We start from the raw sequence: 19,331 nt of genomic DNA on the forward strand, positions 1-19,331 counted from the left end.
GGTGGGTGGAGCTACACGCTAATTTGGGGACGGAGCGTAACGGCAGGTTGCATATGAAACCCCGCCCACCAAATGACGCAAGAAACCAGGAAGAAAGAAGATTTTACAGCAGTGAAGACTGGTGAGTATGCGACGTGGGAATACCCCTTTAAGGCCATATTCAGAGGACTAAATTTTGTCTCACATTATGACAGGAAGCAAAAAGATTAAGGATGCAAACAACGTACCTAAAAGCTCCGGGATTGGTCCTGCCAAGGCCCAGAACAAGAGATTCTGTGATTTCCATGCTCTCTGAACGCATCATGGGTACTATGTGCTTGAAGAGGGATGAGAGGGACGGACTGCCAATGATCTGAAAAATAAAACAAACCGTAAAAATCGTTTCATCCTGGAATGACATCACTCCGCTACTGTTTTACAAGGTGCCCTCATGAATAAGCTCAAAAGCTATGGCACAACTAAACAGTATATGCATATATGGGTGTAAAGCTACAGTCACATCTCATTTTGGTTCTATAGTCAGTGTATGCAAGTATTCACAAGCTATCAATGACCAGTGGATGCCAAAAAAGTTGTCTTTTGGCATATGCTGGGCTGGTATGCTCTGGCATATCTGTTTTTTTTAGAAAATTGGAGGTAAACTACTGCAGTCCAAAAAAAAAAAAGAATACCGCACCATATTATTAATCAAAATAGTGACATATCTTACTGTATACCTATACCATGGGAAACATTGCAACCTTCCAATGGAGTCATTACATTGGAAGATCATCCTGATGTACAGGTTATTAGCAGGAAAAACTTAACACTATTTTTTCTTTTTTGGTAATAAGTTTTCTCGGCTTTATGATTAGATCAGTGGCAATCCCACGCAACAACTGATACCAGCAGTCGTAGCACAGATACCAGATCCATATCTGGCACCCTTACTGATCAGCTGAGCACTAATATCAGATCTACGTCTGCCATCCCAGATCAATTGTTACCAACAGCCACGGTCTCATAACTACACAGTGTACATAGCCAGCTCCATACACTGTATAGTGGTTGTGCCAGGTTACTGAAGCTCGGCTTCCATTCACTTAAACCTAGGTTTTTGTACCACCTACACCAAGACTACCATTCTAAACAACAGGCCGCTAGATTCCTAGATGATCCCAGCCTAACAGTAACAAAGATCATGGATTTCTATGCAGGACTTACTTTAGAATCAATGCAATATCCACTGTCAGGGGTAGACGCCAGCGTCTCTGGAGGGGAACATCGAACAGAACCAGCAGATGCCGAGGAACCTGTGGGTGTTGCTGCACTGCAGCAAAGAATCAAGTAGTTTCTCCAAAGGCCGATATAAGAATCGCTGCCTGTGACCGCAGTCACTTTTTTGGCATTAATTGGACTACTGCAGAATAAATAGAAAATAAAGGATTATTATACATCAAATAGAATTCCCCTATAAACAATATGTGTAGAGCAACGTTTATTAAGCGTTTGGTCTATAGAATGTCTTACTTTATATCGACTTGTGGTGAAAGAAGCTGAAGGCGGGTGTAAGAAAACATCCAGGCATAGCTCACAGCTGTGGGACAGTATTTGGGCAGGTTTTCCTGTTTCATGAAGCTGGAGAGGCTTATAATCCAAGGATCCTGACCCTGCGTGACATGTGCAAAGATCCAGATATGGGATGGACTGACAACATCAAACTGATGGCTGATGGGGGATGAACTCCACTCTGCAAGCGTCTGAAGATCTATTGAGCTAGGACAGTACAGCAAAGTGGTCTAAAGCAAAGAAATAAAAATCAGACCAAACCCAAGTGGAACATCCACAGCGGAAGACAGACATAAAACACAAAATATATCACTAGATAGTAAACGGAGGATTAAACAGATCTTCCCTGGTAAACCGCGTTACTAAATTGGCGGCGAGGGGGTTACACTGTGTAACCAAATCTAACCTGAAGAAATGGAACCCGATGTTGGATTGGCAAACATGGGCCAAGTCCTAGTCTAATTAATGGAACCTGCACATATCACTGGATGGACATAGAGGAACCCTTGCAACCTGACCAGTTGCATCTATCCACACCCGATGTCAGATCAGAAGGGAAGATGGGTCAGGACACTTCCCTTAAAGCAATATAACTGACCTTGCAGTACTATGACACTCAGGCGAGGATTGAGCTACATATAGGGTACACCATATGCACCGGGAAGGCACGTGGCTTGAGTTGGTTGCTCCACTGCACAATAAATAAGGCTAGAAATGTCATGAAAAAGGGAATGTAGTCAAGCGAAAACTAAGTAGGTTTGGATTCTGCTGACTGTCAAGTCATGCTACCTTGCGGGTTGCAAGTCAACCACGTTTTCTACCATAGGGTGCTATAGAGTTACAATAGTGGGATCTTAAGCCACTAATGTTTCAATAAACTTTGCATACTTTAATAGCACATAAGAAAATAAAATCTTTGTAATATACCGTATATACTAGAGTATAAGCCGACCCGAGTATAAGCCGACCCCCCTAATTTTACCACAAAAAACTGGGAAAACTTATTGACTCAAGTATAAGCCAAGGGGGGGGGGGGGTTTGAATGCAGCAGCTACTGGAAAATTTCAAAAATTAAAATAGTTTTTGGGTGCAGTAGTTGCTGGGGAAGGGGAGGGGGTGTTTTGGTTGTCTGTCTGCCCCTTCCCTAAGTCTGAGGTTTTTTTTTTCCCCATTTGGAATTGAGCCTGGCTGAATATAGGGGATCTGCAGTGCTCCTATTAACCCCTTCCCGACGGAACAGGAGCACTGCAGATCCCCTATATTCAGTAGACACAGGGATACCTAATGTGTTTGTGTGTCACAGTCATTTTCTACTTTTATATGTATTCTAGGGAAAGGAGGGACTTAGAACTTTTATTTATTTTATTATTATATTTTTTAAAGCTTTTTTTTTTTTTTCTTTTCCACTATTTTATGGGAGATTCTATACACTACTATTGCAGCTGGTCATAGACCACCGCCCCCCCCCCAAAAAAAAAATAAAAATAAATATATATATATATATATATATATATATATATATATATATATATATATTATATATATAATATATAAATATATAATATATAAATAAATATAATATATAAAATATAATATATAAATAAATATATAAATAAATATATAAATAATAATAATATATATATTTTTTTTTTTTTTGCTTGACTCGAGTATAAGCCGAGGGGGGCTTTTTCAGCACAAAAACTGTGCTGAAAAATTTGGCTTATACTCGAGTATTATCTTATCAGAGGATAATGCTTCTTTCTCTACCTAACCATCTCTTGTCCTTGACTTCTCCGCTGGTTATGGACAAATGTGACTATTGGGTTTATAACCAGCAAGCACCACTTTAAAGGGGTGGTACAGTATTCGAAAAACATGGCTGCTTTCTTCCAAAAACAGTCCACACCTAGCCATGGGATAGGCTGATCCCATCAGCTGATCCGAACAGCACGCACCCATAGAAATGAATGGAAGCACCTGTGACGCTGACTTTGCCGGCGTCACAGGTGCTTCCATTCATTTCTATGGGTGCGTGCTGTTCAGATCGGATGATCCGAACAGTGTTCGCTCATCTCTAGTTGTGTGTAGTATTTACATCTTGATTGCAATGAAGGGAGTGGGGTTGAGCTGTGGTGTGTTGCTGATTTCGGATGCCATGTCTTTTTTTAATCCTATACAACTATCTTAAAGGGCTCCTTCAGACACTGTGGTTCTCAGACCTGTATTAGTTGGTGGACCATCATGGTACAAAACAAACTAATGCAAAAAAATTAAAGTTAAAAAAAAAGTCTTCAAATCTACTTTGGATCCATTCACTAGGTAAGTCATAGTTTTACCTGATCTGCTCCTGTGAGGTGTATGAAGCTTTCTAGGATGGACGGACTAAGCCGGTCCATTACATCAATAGCCAACTCCTCTTCACCCTACAACCAAGAAACATGCAGAAATGACACCACCGTAATCCTTCTATATCATATGTGCTTCCTTGTGGGTTAGACATGTGAATTTCATGCAGTATCACAATTAATAGAAATTTTAAGTACCGGAAAAAACTAAAACAATAAGTCTGTTGACATGTAATAGGTGTTGGTAAAGAAAAATCGCTCACCTTTGATAGTTCAAGGACTGTAAAGAGAGCACGTATCTCTCGGAGGACATTGACTGCTAACCTCCTAGTGGCGGGCCGGCTGTTACACAAAATGACCAGTGCAAACCCTTCCACCACATGAAACACACTGGAGGCCGGACTTCTGTCAAGGTGGAGCGTATGGGAGGCTCCATTGTGCATACCACGCTGCAAAGCACAAAGAAAGAGTATAAGAACATAGATGACCAGCATACATGTATAAAGGGTTTGTAGGGGTTGCTTTATCTTACACCAAGATCTAGGGAAAGTAGACTACCACAAGGGGCTCAAAACATAATGTGCCGGGTAAAGGACTTGCATTGACTAGGATATGGCATCCTACAGGAACCCTATTCTGTGCTGTTTTTGTTTTTTTATGATTTTATAAATACAGTAGTCTAAAGAGAATAAGGCTCTGTTCACGCGTCTGATCTTTTCCATCAGGTTTTCAGCAGCCATGTTTGAAACTAAAAATTGTAGCTCGTCGCCTTCTCCATTACAGAAGACAACAAAAATTGATGGACCCCTCTGCTGCTGATTGGGACCGCTGCTTACTCCTCTTGCACAAGCTGCCTTTACCATGTAGTGCGCAGGAGAAAAACTTTAAGATACTCTCCCGATGGTACCGATGCCCGACCCTCCTTCATAAGTTTTATCCCTCAGTCTCCGACCTGTGTTGGCGCTGTGGTTCCGCGGAAGGTAACTTTCTTCATATTTGGTGGGATTGCGGGGAGCTTCAACTGTTCTGGCAAGCGGTATTCTCCCTTTATAGTAAGGTCACTGGCCATTCTCTTACCCCAACCCCGCAGGTAGCCCTTCTTTCCCTTATACCTGGCTCTCTTTCCTCCGTAAAGGGCGACCTCTTTTGCCACTTCCTCACGGCCGCCAGGACGGTCATCCCTCGCCACTGGCGTAGTCCCACTCCTCCATCCCTTCTGGAATGGCTGCAGGAGTTTCTCCTCATTCGCAGAATGGAGTTCCTGGTTGCTGGGGACGCTCCTGACTCCTCTAAATTCGAGTCCCTCTGGCGGCCGTGGGTAGTGTTCCAAGATTCATCCGAGTTTTCCGCCCTTTTCTGCTGATCTCCCTCTCTCTGTTGGCCTTGGCCCCTCTTGCCTCCTCCCTGTCCCCCCCCCTCCCCTGTCCTGTCCTCGGCTTGCGTCTCTTCTCTTTCCTTCTTCCTGTCCCTGTCTGGTTTGTTTTGTCTGTCCCCCCTGTTTTGATTTAGGCCTTGTTCCTCCTTAATTTTTCCTCTCTCAGTTCTTGCCGTACCCCATTTGGGCTCCGTATCTCCCTTGATTGCTCGCCCGTTTTGTGGCCCTGCGTGGCCTTTCTTGACTTATCTGGGGTGCCCAGTTTCCCCCTTTTTGCATTGTTGCCTGTTTATATATTTTTGTTGAAAATCTTCTAATAAAAATTGATTACACTTAAAAATTGATGGACCCATTATAAGTCAATGGGAACTGCTAATTAAACCTTAGCTGGAGGACACTTTTTGTTTAAAGCGGTATTCCTATTTCAGAAAAGGATGACCTATGTCCATGTATGACATCTCCACTGCACCCCTTCTTTCTCAGGATTGGTGGCAGTCCCAGAAGTCAGACGGCACAATCATAAAGTGATGGCCTATTCTAGGGACACCCCATTATTATATGACAATGCTCCATTACTTCATATGTAACTGTGACACTTGGCATCATGACGATGAGGAAGGAATACCTGTGCATCAGTGTTTTTATTGTGCATCTGAACGGCCTGCTTCCACTGGTTTATCAGCTGCACCAGCATCTTCACTGCATTGTCTAGAAGTGATGGGTGCACATCAGTCACTTCCCGCACAATGAAATAAACGAATCCTGAAAGAACGTCCTCCCGCCAGTCGGGAAAATCAAGCATTAGAGCCTGTAAGGTATTAAAAGCCAGCCCACGCAGCTCTTCATCCATATGAATGGTAAGCCTAGGAAGAGAAGAACAGTCATTTACCACAGCAGGCAGCGGAGCATTGTGTACCCTGCTAAAAGTTGCTGGTGACTAGAACAGACTGGACATTTCAGTGTTTGTGAGCGACTGCAAACTGCTGAGCTAGTCTAATATAAAGAGAACAAAAAAAAGATAATAATACGAAGCAAGATCTCTGACATGTTGGAAATAATTTACCAAGTATCAATAGACTAACATGACAATCTTAAGGCCTGTGCACACGGAGAAAACGCGCGTTCATTTTTGCATAGTGCACATGTAAAGAATGCACGTGTAAAAACCAGACTCCCATTGACTTCAATGACATTTTTTACACATGTAAAAAACGTGCCAAAAACACACGTTTTTTTGGCGCGTTTTTTACACATGTAAAAATGTCATTGAAGTCAATGGGAGTCTGGATTTTACACGTGTATTCTTTACACGTGTACCATGCAAAAATGAACACTCGTTTACTCTGTGTGCACGGGCCCTCGCTATGAAGCAGTTTTCGCCTGACCAATATGGCTGCTCAGTAAGGCTGCTGGCACACTACAGTATTTTCATGGGTCTCCGGGCCGTGGATTTTACAGCTCCATAGACTTCTATGGAGCCTGCAAGATTCCCAGCTTTGTGCACAAAAGTCTATGGAGTCACCAAATCCATGGACCAGAGGCCTGCAGAAAACACTGTAGTGTGCAAGCAGCCAGTAAGGATACCAGACATGTTTTGTCAGTGCGTGCGTGTATATGCACGCGTGTGGTCCATGTGTATGTATGCGTGTGTGCATGCACGTGTGCGGTCTGTGGATATGTATGTGCGCATGTGATCCATGTGTTTGTGTGTGTGTAGTGTAAGTGTCCATGTGTGTGGTAGTTGTTTGTGAGTACGCATGTGCTATGTTTGTCCGTGTGCATAGTGTGCATCCATCTGAGTGTGTTTGCATGCGTGTGTGTGCGCGGTGTGCATATGGTATTTATGGGGTGGTGTTGTGGTATTTGTGGGGTGATTTTTGTGTTGTGTGTCTAGAGTGGTCTGGTGTTTGTGTGGTGTGGCATTTGTGTGGTGATGTACTTGTGGGTTGGTGTATGTGTGCTGTCTGTGTGATGTTTATATGGTGTTTGTGTGTTGTGGTGCGGCCCTTTTAGCAGCGACTCTTTGGCACCGTCGCTATAATCCATCCCTGTCAGTCACAACATAAATCAATATAGTGAGTGATAGGACAATGTCATCATTGGCTCCATTGATATCCAACAACTATGCCGCCTAGAAGCGGGACTGCCACTGCAACAATGGCGGCACCAGCTCATCTCTACAGTGTAATACAGATTATTAATAACAGATCACCGCTACAGGAATAATCTCACACCGCCCCTTCATGTCCTCTATGATGTTCCTGATCTTTATTGACTTATGTGTCTGAGATGGCGTATATGATATTTTATGGGTACACTGAATAAAGGTGAGGCTTTAGCAGAGCCAAGGACAATACCTGCGAGGACAAAGCTAAAAAAATAAAATACATTTCCTATAATTTCGGACTGATACTATCTATTGGGTAGGATATAAAGAGACCGTACACACACACACATATATATATATATATATATATATATATATATATATATATATATATATATATATATATATATATATGAAAGTTGCAAAAGAGGTTTACCTTGCAAGCAATTCAATGAGGTCAGCTCTGCTCATACCATCAGGAATAAGCCTAGGGATAGCAGCAATACACGTTCTGAACAAGTCAATTTTGGGTTTTCTTTCACCTCTGTGAAATATATAGAGCAAATCAGAAGAAATCGGACAAGTGCATCTGTATTATCGGATTACAATCATTGTATGTGCAGACCAGGTGACACACAGATATCTGTTCGCACACGATTCACTAGGATATAATGGTTAACATACATCAGTGAACTCAGTGGTCGCCAGTAGGGAATTGGTGATTTATGTGAATGCAGTCACCGCTCCTTCATCAGCGACCATTGAGGCCACTTAAGGAGGTGCAAGTCCTCCCACGTGACAGAAAAGGGACTGGGAGTGACAAAGGATCGCAATGTACAGAGGAGCATGGCTGATGTGTAGGAGGACATCTACAAAGGCTTTGTATATTCTCACTTAGTGTGCGTTTCCTGCCACACTCCAAAGACACACAAATAGGGAATTTATACAGTGAGGCCTATAAGGGACAGTGGCTGACAAGATCTGTAAAGTGCTGCAGACTATGCTGGCGCGATACAAGTAAGAGAAATAAATATGAGTGATCCTGCAAGGTGTGGGGACAATAACACCGCATATCTTGTATACACAGCTTAGGCTCGCTTCACACTACAATTTTACAGGATGGTTTTTGATGCCCTTTGTCTTATGTATAAAAAAAAAAAAGAAAGGAGCTTCCATTTTTTCTTAACACTGCAGACAATTATGACTGAGGTAAATGGAAAGTGCTTTTATTACATTAATCATTTTGCCAGCTAACTATACAAAAGATTAGCTATGTTAAAGGGATTCTACCATTAAAACCTTTTTTTTTTGGTGGATACAAAAGGCTATTCGTCTCTTACCTTTAGACGTGGTCGCCGCTGCGCCATTCCTTAGAAATACCGTTTTTTACTGGTATGCAAATGAGTTCTCTTGCAGCAATGAGGGCGTCCCCACCGCCGCCAGAGAATTGTCTCCAGCGCCGTCTCCTCCTTCGTCCGCAGTGTCATCTTCAATGTCTTCTTCTGGCGCAGGCTCGTAACTTCTAGGCATCGGGCATTGAGCAGAGCAGACTGCGCAGGCGCACAGGCCACGGGAAAATGGCCGCTTGCACAGTATTGTTTGTGGCCATTTTTCCGTGGCCTGTGCGCCTGCGCAGTCTGCTCAAGGCCAGACGCCTAGAAGTTACGAATCTACGCCGGACGAAGAAGGAGGCGGCGCTGGAGACAATTCTCTGGCAGTGGTGGGGACACCCCCATCACTGTTTGAGCGCTGGGGCCCGCCCTCATTGCTGCGAGAGAACTCATTTGCATACCAGTAAAAATGGTATTTCTAAGGAACGGCGCGGCGGAGACCACATCTAAAGGTAAGAGACGAATAGCCTTTCTAAAGTCTACTCCGAAGTCTTATCCACAAAAAAAAAAAAAAAAAAAAAAAAAAAAAGGTTTTAATGGCAGAATCCCTTTAACTTATGTGGGAACAACATTAACTGGCTACATCCCATTTTTAGTAAGTAGGCAATGTCCGCCAGTCTGTACCCCATAATGGCGCACTTTAATCCGGGCTTTCAGGATAATTACTGGCATTGAGTAGCTTTGTGCAGTACAGTAATGAGCCAGCACCAGAAGAAGCTGCTCGGATCATTATTGATCGCTGGGTTTAAGTACATCAAACATATTACTGTTCACTACTGCTAGAAAGTCCCGGGCAAACAGATGCATTATCCATAATGATACATACGTAATCATATCTTCTGGCTCTTTATTAGACATCTGCACGCTTGTCATGCACATCGGCCTGCCAACCTCCTTATCGAGATGCCGGAGTATGCTGTCTAATGCTTTGCGTACTTGAGGATAATATACAGACATCCCTGCAAAGATATATCAAACGATCACAGCAGATCTTAGTAATGTATGCATGCTAGCAGCATAAAATATAAAATAATGAGAGCAACGGAGATGCAAAGGAGGAAGGTTCATGGCTAGTTAGTTCCAATTAAGCGACATGTGGATTACGTTCCCACAGTGCAGGGTGTGCTCAATGTGCTGTGCAAATGACACTAATGATACATCACCGCACTGTCATACTGTAGGTTTTACTATACGGTAACCAGCAAGGTTCCTGGAAGTTGCAGCCTTCTGCTAGAGCACTTGAGGCAGCTCGGTTCAGCTTCATACTTTTGCAGAGATTCACTGTTTAATCAATTGATGACTTATCCTTAGGATAGGAAACCCGGCACACACAAGAGATAGATTGTAAGCACAAGTGTAGTCCTAGGTACGTAGATAGAAAACTGTCCGCAGATTGCACTTTAGACATAAATAATTGTCCGTTGCAACTGAAACGTCGCCAATTTGATCTGAAAACAATCATTTGTGTGTAAGGTCCCTTGGGATTGCCTTCCAAACAAGTACTTGGAAGTCTGTGATGTATAAGGAGAATATATTATAGGGAACCCATCACTGATGAGACCCTGCGGACTTACAGAAAAAAACATTGCTTTAAAAAGAACTGAGAATGGGGGGAAAAGTGTCTGCTGGGAAGCCCCACTCCAAATTCCCCCATGTGACTTCATTGATAGGTCTAAGGTGCATAAGCAAGAGACCTATCACTTAAAGGGTTTTCCAGGACTTTCCAGTTGATGATCTATCCATAGGATAGGTCATCAATTGCAGATCCATGGAGGTCTGACACCTGGGACCCCCACGGTTCAGCTGTCTGAAGCGGGAGCGGTGTTCTCTGAGCACCCCCTCTGTTTCACAGACCATGTGATGTAACATTCACCAGTCACATGGCCTGATTGCAGCTCAATCCCACTGAAGTGTAAGGGTAAGTTCACATGGGGATTTTTGGTCAGGATTTTGAGGCCGTATCCGCCAAAAAAGATGGCTCCCATTGAAATCAATATTCTTTAATATTCTTCCCATGGTCCCTTGCGAAGTGGAGTTCTAAAGGCTTAATAAGTCTCCACACACCTATATGGTGGTCTCTCCCTAAGGAGTGACGATACCCCCCCTTACCCTGTCTAAGCCCCTCACCTCTACCAGGTTATAGTCCTCTCTACTTCGGGCTGACGAGATGCAAGTAAATCGAAACGGCCGTCCTCGATTGAGAGACTATACCTGGTAATAATCCCAGCGTCATTGCAAAATAAAGGCCTCTTGGAAGGTCGAGCATGATGCTAAAGTGAGCAAACCTTTATTGGGTTATTTCACTGAAATTTTGTCTTCCGAATTACATCAGGGAAGACAGACTTGCACATTCCAGTGAGCGCCCTCTATTGGTTTGCAACACTTAGGAAGCAGCTGACTTCCTAATTACATCATGGAAGACAGATTTGCATATTCTTCCCATTGAAATCAATGGGAGCCGGTCAGTTCAATGACATGCTCAGGTGGATTCGCCTTGCAACATCCGCTTGAAGACACTCCCTCCTGACTAGGCCCATTCATTTGGGCCTAATCCGGAGCGGAGTGCGAGACTGGTATCTGGTATCCAGTCGCAGCTACCCATATTTTGGACCAGAACCGAAGGCATCATCCACCTCAGGTTCCGGTCCAAAAAAACCCCGTGTGAACTTACCCTAATGCTCTTGGAGCCAAGAAAAACAAAGGGCCACATTTTACCTGTGGATGCCACTCATTACCACTTTGTGGCTTTCAAGGGAGCATGAGTTTTACTTATAAATTTAAGGACCCATTTTAATAATTTAATAGGCCCTTGCAGTATGGAATAGGGATGATATAGTAACAGTGCTGTCATTTTCCTATTTTCTCTAAAGTACTGCAGAAACATGGACAAACCTATAACTTTCGCCTCTTCATCCGTGAGGGTTTTATTCAGAAAGATTTTCTTTACACGTAAGGTATTTCCTGAGGGAAGAACAACTCCAGTTGTTGGCATAGGGGGCTCTCCATCTTTTTGCTGCAAGCTGTCCGCTATTACAAGGAAGACTCTGAGACCTATATTCATTCTCTGGAAGACATACAACAGATAAAGGTTTGCACTTACAGCACTGAGACAAAGACCGATTCATGTCTGCCACACCTGGGATATGATATAATCACTTATAATAATTTATGATACTACTAGCTGACAAGACACATAAGCCACCCACCACTAAGGCTAGGCTCACACTTGTGCCGTGCTCTCTGAACAATGGAGAGCCCGTCTGCTAAAACAGCAGTTACCCCTGGACACCTGCAGACCCCATAGACTTTAATGCGGCCCGCGTGTCTGTCGTTACACTTAACGTAGCCTGACACGACAATAGTAGAATTTATTCATTTTAATACGGTTTATCTATTCAGTTTAGTAAACCATACAAGGCAACAGGACATACCGTATATACTCGAGTATAAGCCGACCCACGTATAAGCCGAGGGGGGCTTTTTCAGCACAAAAACTGTGCTTAAAATTTCGGCTTATACTGGAGTATATACGGTACATCCGAGGAGTACAGGGACTAGTATAAAAGCGAGACCACTAGGTCGTTCGGTCAGGACAGGGTGAGAGCAATACATGAGACTGTGCATAACAAGGAATACTGCACATACAAGGGCAACCATCAAACGTATGGTATATAAAAGCCATATACAAGAGGAGGAGGCCCGCGAACCACTAGCGATCACTAGGCAGTGGTTGGACAGGTAACAAATCTCAGGTCAACTGTACCAGAAGGCAAACACCAAGGTGCTAAGCCTGTCAAATAGCAGAATTTATGACTTTCTCCATTTATGATGGAATTAAAGGATTTTTCCAGTATACGCTAATCTCAAAAAAGGTGCAGTGTCTGATCACTGGAGAGTAGAGGTCCCCAAGTGCTCCATGTGAATGAAGCTACATTCACTTCTATGGAGCTTGCGGAAATATCCAAGCACAGTGTTCCAGCCGTCCCGTAAATGGAACGATGGGTGCCAGCACACCTTTCACATGTGGAACGTGGAGACTCTAGGTCTCAATCACTGTCCAACCTCCGATCAAACCTTAAGGGCTAATTCACACGGAGTCAAATGGGCCGGATTTTGATGCAGAATCCGCATCAGAATCCGGCTCAAAAATACACCGCCCATTGAAAACAATAGGAGCTGGTCATTTCCTTATTCCGCGAGCGGTTTGTTCCCGCTCAAGGAAAAAGGAAGTGAGTTGCCCTTTCTTCAGGCGGATTTCGTGGCTGATTCAGCTGCAGATATCCTCCTCGCGACACCTCCCTCCTGACTAGGCATAATCCGGAGCAGCTTCCCATGTCAAAATCCAGACCATTTTAATCTGTGTGAACTAGCCTTTATTGCCAACCTTCTCTTTGTATTGTGCAGCCTTCCAGTTAGTGTTGTTTCCACGTCTGATGCTAACCTTGCCACCCATTGAAACATACTGTACGCAACCACAGTCATTCAGTGCTGACCTAGAAACCCCATCACTACTGAGCAATGGCTTCTTGTAAGCGCTATAGCAGAAGTTGATTTCCTCAGGCAGATTCGACAATCTGGAATGAGGCGGGGGCTTATCCGCAGTCATCCTCTGCTTCACATGCAACTCATTCTTACCGTGCTAGAAACACATAGCGGACACAGCGATCACCACTCATCCTTACCTCTGGGTTGATAGTAAACGTTTTAGAAGATTTTCCGACGCTCAGGAGGTCAAATATTATTTCTTTCATTGCAAAATCTAAACGTTCCTATTAAATGAAGAAAGAAAGAAACCTAATAATGAGGGAAATTAACTTCCAAAAGAGTAATAAGCCAAATGTTCTCAGAATGGCGCTAGTGTTAGGATTGTGTATGAAATGGACCGTTATCTAATCACTGAGTGGAATACAATAGGGATAAAGCAAATGACATCTGTTCATAGATAGAAAAGTGAAATAGAAACAATAAACTATTTGTAATGCTATTATACACTGCTAAGCCTGTGATCCGTCTCTGCTACTGACATGTCTGCCTTACTGAATACTTGAGTTCCCCATGAAACAGTAATTCTGACGCTTTTCTTTATATTCTACATTGTGCCGATCCTTCATTATCCCTACTAAAAATTTAGGAATACATTGACATCTTGTGTTACTATTCTACTGGCCAAGCATTGTGGGAAAAGCTAACAATGTTAGCCTTCACACTGAGTATATGTTCCGCTCATTCTGAGCAGAGTGTATACTCAGTGTGAAGGCTCCACTGCAGTTCCATAGAAATGAATGGAAGCAGCCGGCACACAGCCTTAACCCCCTGTGCGCCAGCTGCGTCCATTCATTCTAATGGGAGACTAAACTAACATCTCTAGTAGCTACTTACCTGCAGAGATGTCTGATCCGGTGCCCGGTGTTCTCGTTCTTCTTCGCCTCGCTGCCCCCGCCTGTCAGTGTGTGTGTTAAAGAGCTAAGGAGAAGGCGGGGCTTGTGGCTTAGGGGTGTGGGTGGGTACAGGGCGGGGAGATGTGACGTCTCCCCTTCCACCAGTACCCGCCCACACTCTCCAAACCTGGGAGGCAGGAGGGAGCGAGGCGAAGAAGAACGAGAACTCCTGGCACCGGACCAGCCATCTCTGCAGGTAAGTGGACACCAGGGGGGACTAAGTAGCCAGAGGATTAAAAAAAAATTCTCTGGCTACTTAGTGATTAAAAACAATCACTACACAGTGTGGATTCTAACAATTAAAGCGCTCAATTGTTAGATTTCATGCTGTATAGTGATTAGGATAGTTTTTAAAATCCGATCTCCGATTAGTAAAAAAAATCCCATTGACTTCCATTGGGATCGAGATCGGGTTTGAATGAAAAATGATCGGAAATCGGATTTCAAAATCGATCCTGAAAAGTCAAGATCGGCTCAACCCTACTCCTCCACCTTCACTGAAGAACTTCACAGGTGCCGGGAGTACAGTCACTTGGTAAAACTAGAGGTTTAATGTGAGAACAGACTGTGTTACAACATTGTAAAGAACTCACCTGAGCAATGAACTGAATGATCTTGACAAATATATTAAGAGGTGTGTCGCGGGGCACTACGCTACGGGAGCCTTTGGGGAAAAGTGCGGATACGATGCTCATAAGGCGGCTGCAACAAGAACATGAATAAACATGTAAACGTCTCATCTTCTTTAACTCACAAATTTTGCCGCTAAAGAAACAGATGAAATTTCTCATTTTGCATAAATTGAAATTTTGCTTATAGCAAAAGGGGAAAAGAAAGATCTATGGCCATGAGAGGGCCACTTAAGAAGATTGCTGCTGTGAAGGCAAAAAATAAAAAGTACATACACCTTTCAGAAGATATAAAGACTTGAATAGAGAACTATTAATACCGCAGGAGTTCATTACATATGCACAGTGCTGATACTCAGCGTTCTCCCTCTGTGCTTAACAATACAGATGATTTTAGCTGCAGCCACATACTGATACGCAGACAAATTAGGATTATATATATGAAGCGAGTGCACCCAGAGCAGCAAGCCGCACCACTAAAGCTTACCGTACACCCGCGACCTAAACATCCGGTTATCGTAGGTACCCATCTCCCCCATGTCCTACATAGATTACCCCCCGCCCATCTAGAACATGGAAGCTAGCACTCACCTTTGTGTTACAGTGTTGCTTTCACATTTTATCCTAATAACATAAACCCACAATAATCTATACAGAGATTCCAGTGCAACGCGAGACATTTTAGGGTCCTTATTCTGAAAAAGAGAGAAACAAAACATAAAGGGTGTGAGAGGCTTCAGAAATAAAAGAAGAAATAAGTATATAAGAGATGAGAAGGGGACACGACTTCTCTTCCCGGCCATATAGAATTTAGCATGCACATTCACGGATACGCATCTGATAGGTGTCTGCTCCTACAAAAGTTGGCAGATTTGGCCAACATCAGTCTAACGTGAATGGAAACCTTAATGCAAATCCCAAATTACAAAACAAGATCACACCAAGAAGGGCGTTATTATATTAAGCAGACACACACATATTAGTATAGGCCTCCAATAATAAGATTTCACAGTGATTTCCCAATCTTCATATCAGAAACAACAGAAACCCTCCCACACTGTATTACCACATAGGAATGACTCTGTATCCACTTGTGCCTTGTATAAAAGCATATATAGTGATAAACCTCAGCTTCTAATATCTACATGATTTATAACAAGGCGTGTACTATATAGTATTGTACAGTATATCATTTGTTATCTAGCATATGATCATATGGTAAAGCTAGTTAGCAGGTCTGTCCCTGAATGTATGTCTATCTCCTATCTATCTATCTATCTATCTATCTATCTATCTATCTATCTATCTATCTCATATCTATCTATCTATCTATCTATCTCATATCTATCTATCTCATATCTATCTATCTATCTATCTATCTATCTATCTATCTATCTCATATCTATCTATCTCCTATCTATCTATCTATCTATCTATCTATCTATCTATCTATCTCATATCTATCTATCTATCTATCTCCTATCTATCTATCTCCTATCTATCTATCTCCTATCTATCTATCTCCTATCTATCTCCTATCTATCTATCTCCTATCTATCTATCTATCTATCTATCTCCTATCTATCTATCTATCTATCTATCTATCTATCTATCTATCTATCTCATATCTATCTATCTATCATCTATCTATCTATCTATCTATCTATCTATCTATCTCCTATCTATCTCCTATCTATCTATCTATCTATCTATCTATCTATCTATCTATCTATCTATCTTTCTCCTATCTATCTATCTATCTATCTATCTATCTATCTATCTATCTATCTATCTATGCCAATACTGGACAATGCTATGCAGTATATAGTTTTAATACACCAATGTATTTCATATCCTGTTCACCAAGCTGAAAATGTGTTGAAAAATATCAAAAAAATAAGTTATGTTCTATCTTCTTTGCATTGAACAATTACAACAGTTGTGAGTACTGAAAGCAGCAATGTGAAAGAACGGAGAACAAAACATAAAATAGCAGAAAATAAATGCGAAACAGTAACTATTTATTTAGATTGCAACAATTGCAATTTCACTTTACAGGGATCTTTCCATCTTATAAAAGGGATCACTCAAAGAACCTTATCCCGATCCACCACTCTTGAGAAGCGATATGGGCCCTGTAATGGTTTCCCCTGCTGTCTGGCTACCCAATGTACATAAGAACTGTAGCAGAAGAAACAGGGCTGGCTGAAAGTCTCTGCACATCTGGCCAGACAGGGGCATGATTGGCACGGACACTGTTAAGGGGGCACATTACTGTGCCCATTCATTCTCATAACCAGGAACCCGCACGGATCATGTAGTGATGACCGATCCCAGTAATATGCCACCACTTTATGAGCTGGAATTACCTTATAATACTCCTAACTAGTGCACTTTGGATTTGGAGGTTTTCTTGACATACAAAGCAGAAGGTTGTTCTAGCTTTGGTTAAACAAAATGCAAAGTAAACTGCAATTAAAATGTTGAATGTAAATGAGCCTTAACATAACATCCTGAAGCCTACACTGATGTCTTTATACATGCGAGTCAAGGCGGTGACTGATTTTTTTTTAAAGGGGTTGTCCAGACCCAAATCAAATTTTCACACAGATGACCTATAAAGAGGAGCTTCCGGCAGCTTCTGGAGGCTGCTAGAACAGCTGATCTGTCAGGGTCAGGGTACGTCAGACCCCAACAGATCACATACTGGTGACCTATGCTGTGGATTCAATTTGGACTGCAATACAAAAGGCATGTTCGCAGTCACGGCCTTACTTCACTTGTACTTTGTATGCTCCAGCTATTCTATAGATAGAACGCGTGCTTCCTCTTTCCGTAGGCATCCATTATGCAACTGATAGGCTTATACTAAACCCTCACACTGACACTAGACGAACTCGAGAACTCACTTAGTAGCGACGTTATATCAAACTTTTCAATGGACTTTGCCGTGACCTTTAGGCTACATACACATAGTTTGCTATCCATTATTATTATTATCCAGAGATATTCCTATTTACATGACTTCATTTATTTGTGCAGACAACAGGATCTTACACATATTGATAGAGATGGTAGATAATGGAAGTGGAGGTAGAAACTCCTATGTACAGGCTTAGATACAGATGTAGCAGAGTTAACTCAAACTTTTACAATTGGTTAAACCGCTGCAGGATATCCGCTCACACAAGACAAGAAAAACCAATGAAAAGTCAATGGAAAAAAGTTTTCCAATGACTTTTTATTGTTTTGTCTTATGTGATAAGACATGACACTGCAGCGGTTTAAGCCATTGCAGAAGTTCGGGGTTAGAGATGAGCGAGTACTATTGGAAACTGCATAGGAATGAATGGATGCAGCTGGCACGCAGGGGGTTAAGCGGCAGGACGCCGGCCCCGGCTGCATCCATTCATTCCTATGGGTGCGTGCTATAGTACTCACTCATCTCTATTTGGGATAACCATGCTACACGTGTAGATGACCCTGCTTCAGCTGGACATACAGCTCCACCATGGAGTATCTTCTCCTATAGACTCACCTGAAGAGTTTCTATTTGCTTTCTGATACTGTTGTTAGATGGCATCTAAATAAAGCAACATGAGACAGCAAAACAAACATGAGAATGGAGCCACATGCATGTTAGATGAAAAAGCACAAAACAAACAGCACAAAACTAAAAGAAGCCGGTAAGGGAATGAACCTGCCCTATAGTCCCTATTTATAAAGGAATATGCCGTGTGTTATATATACCGGTCACATGGACAGTGCATGTGGTGTTATATAGTACCGTCACATGGACAGTGTATGTGGTGTTATATAGTACCGGTCACATGGACAGTGTATGTGGTGTTATATAGTACCGTCACATGGACAGTGTATGTGGTGTTATATAGTACCGGTCACATGGACAGTGCATGTGGTGTTATATAGTACCGTCACATGGACAGTGTATGTGGTGTTATATAGTACCGGTCACATGGACAGTGTATGTGGCGTTATATAGTACCGTCACATGGACAATGTATGTGGTGTTATATAGTACCGTCACATGGACAGTGTATGTGGTGTTATATATACCGGTTACATGGAGAGTGTACGTGGTGTTATATAGTACCGGTCACATGGACAGTGTACGTGGTGTTATATAGTACCGGTCACATGGACAGTGTATGTGGAGTTATATAGTAGCGGTCACATGGACAATGTATGTGGTGTTATATAGTAGCGGTCACATGGACAGTGTATGTGGCGTTATATATACCGATTACATGGACAATGTATGTGGCGTTATATAGTACCGTCACATGGACAGTGTATGTGGTGTTATATATACCGGTTACATGGAGAGTGTATGTGGTGTTATATAGTACCGGTCACATGGACAGTGTACGTGGTGTTATATAGTACCGGTCACATGGACAATGTATGTGGTGTTATATAGTAGCGGTCACATGGACAGTGTATGTGGTGTTATATAGTAGCGGTCACATGGACAGTG

At 42.5% G+C, this 19,331-nt stretch overlaps 1 protein-coding gene across 8 annotated transcripts in view; it reads right to left on the reverse strand.

Moving 5' to 3' along the window:
* Window positions 1–19,331, reverse strand: part of FRYL (FRY like transcription coactivator) — a 268,920-nt gene that overhangs the window by 65,036 nt on the left and 184,553 nt on the right. For 4 of the 8 annotated variants that reach the window (XM_075261448.1, XM_075261444.1, XM_075261441.1 and 1 more), the window contains 13 exons: window positions 18,372–18,416; window positions 15,425–15,528; window positions 14,798–14,906; window positions 13,449–13,535; window positions 11,659–11,830; window positions 9,593–9,725; window positions 7,812–7,919; window positions 5,894–6,131; window positions 4,157–4,342; window positions 3,885–3,971; window positions 1,510–1,778; window positions 1,204–1,399; window positions 228–352 (listed from right to left, as the gene is read on the reverse strand). In XM_075261448.1, coding sequence (XP_075117549.1) covers window positions 228–352; window positions 1,204–1,399; window positions 1,510–1,778; window positions 3,885–3,971; window positions 4,157–4,342; window positions 5,894–6,131; window positions 7,812–7,919; window positions 9,593–9,725; window positions 11,659–11,830; window positions 13,449–13,535; window positions 14,798–14,906; window positions 15,425–15,528; window positions 18,372–18,416 — 1,859 coding nt within the window. The remainder of the gene's footprint in view (window positions 1–227; window positions 353–1,203; window positions 1,400–1,509; window positions 1,779–3,884; window positions 3,972–4,156; window positions 4,343–5,893; window positions 6,132–7,811; window positions 7,920–9,592; window positions 9,726–11,658; window positions 11,831–13,448; window positions 13,536–14,797; window positions 14,907–15,424; window positions 15,529–18,371; window positions 18,417–19,331) is intronic. The other 4 variants (XM_075261449.1, XM_075261445.1, XM_075261450.1 and 1 more) reach the window with 1 other exon arrangement.

Source organism: Leptodactylus fuscus, chromosome 1, assembly GCF_031893055.1.
Source record: "Leptodactylus fuscus isolate aLepFus1 chromosome 1, aLepFus1.hap2, whole genome shotgun sequence".
NCBI classification, from domain to species: domain Eukaryota; kingdom Metazoa; phylum Chordata; class Amphibia; order Anura; family Leptodactylidae; genus Leptodactylus; species Leptodactylus fuscus.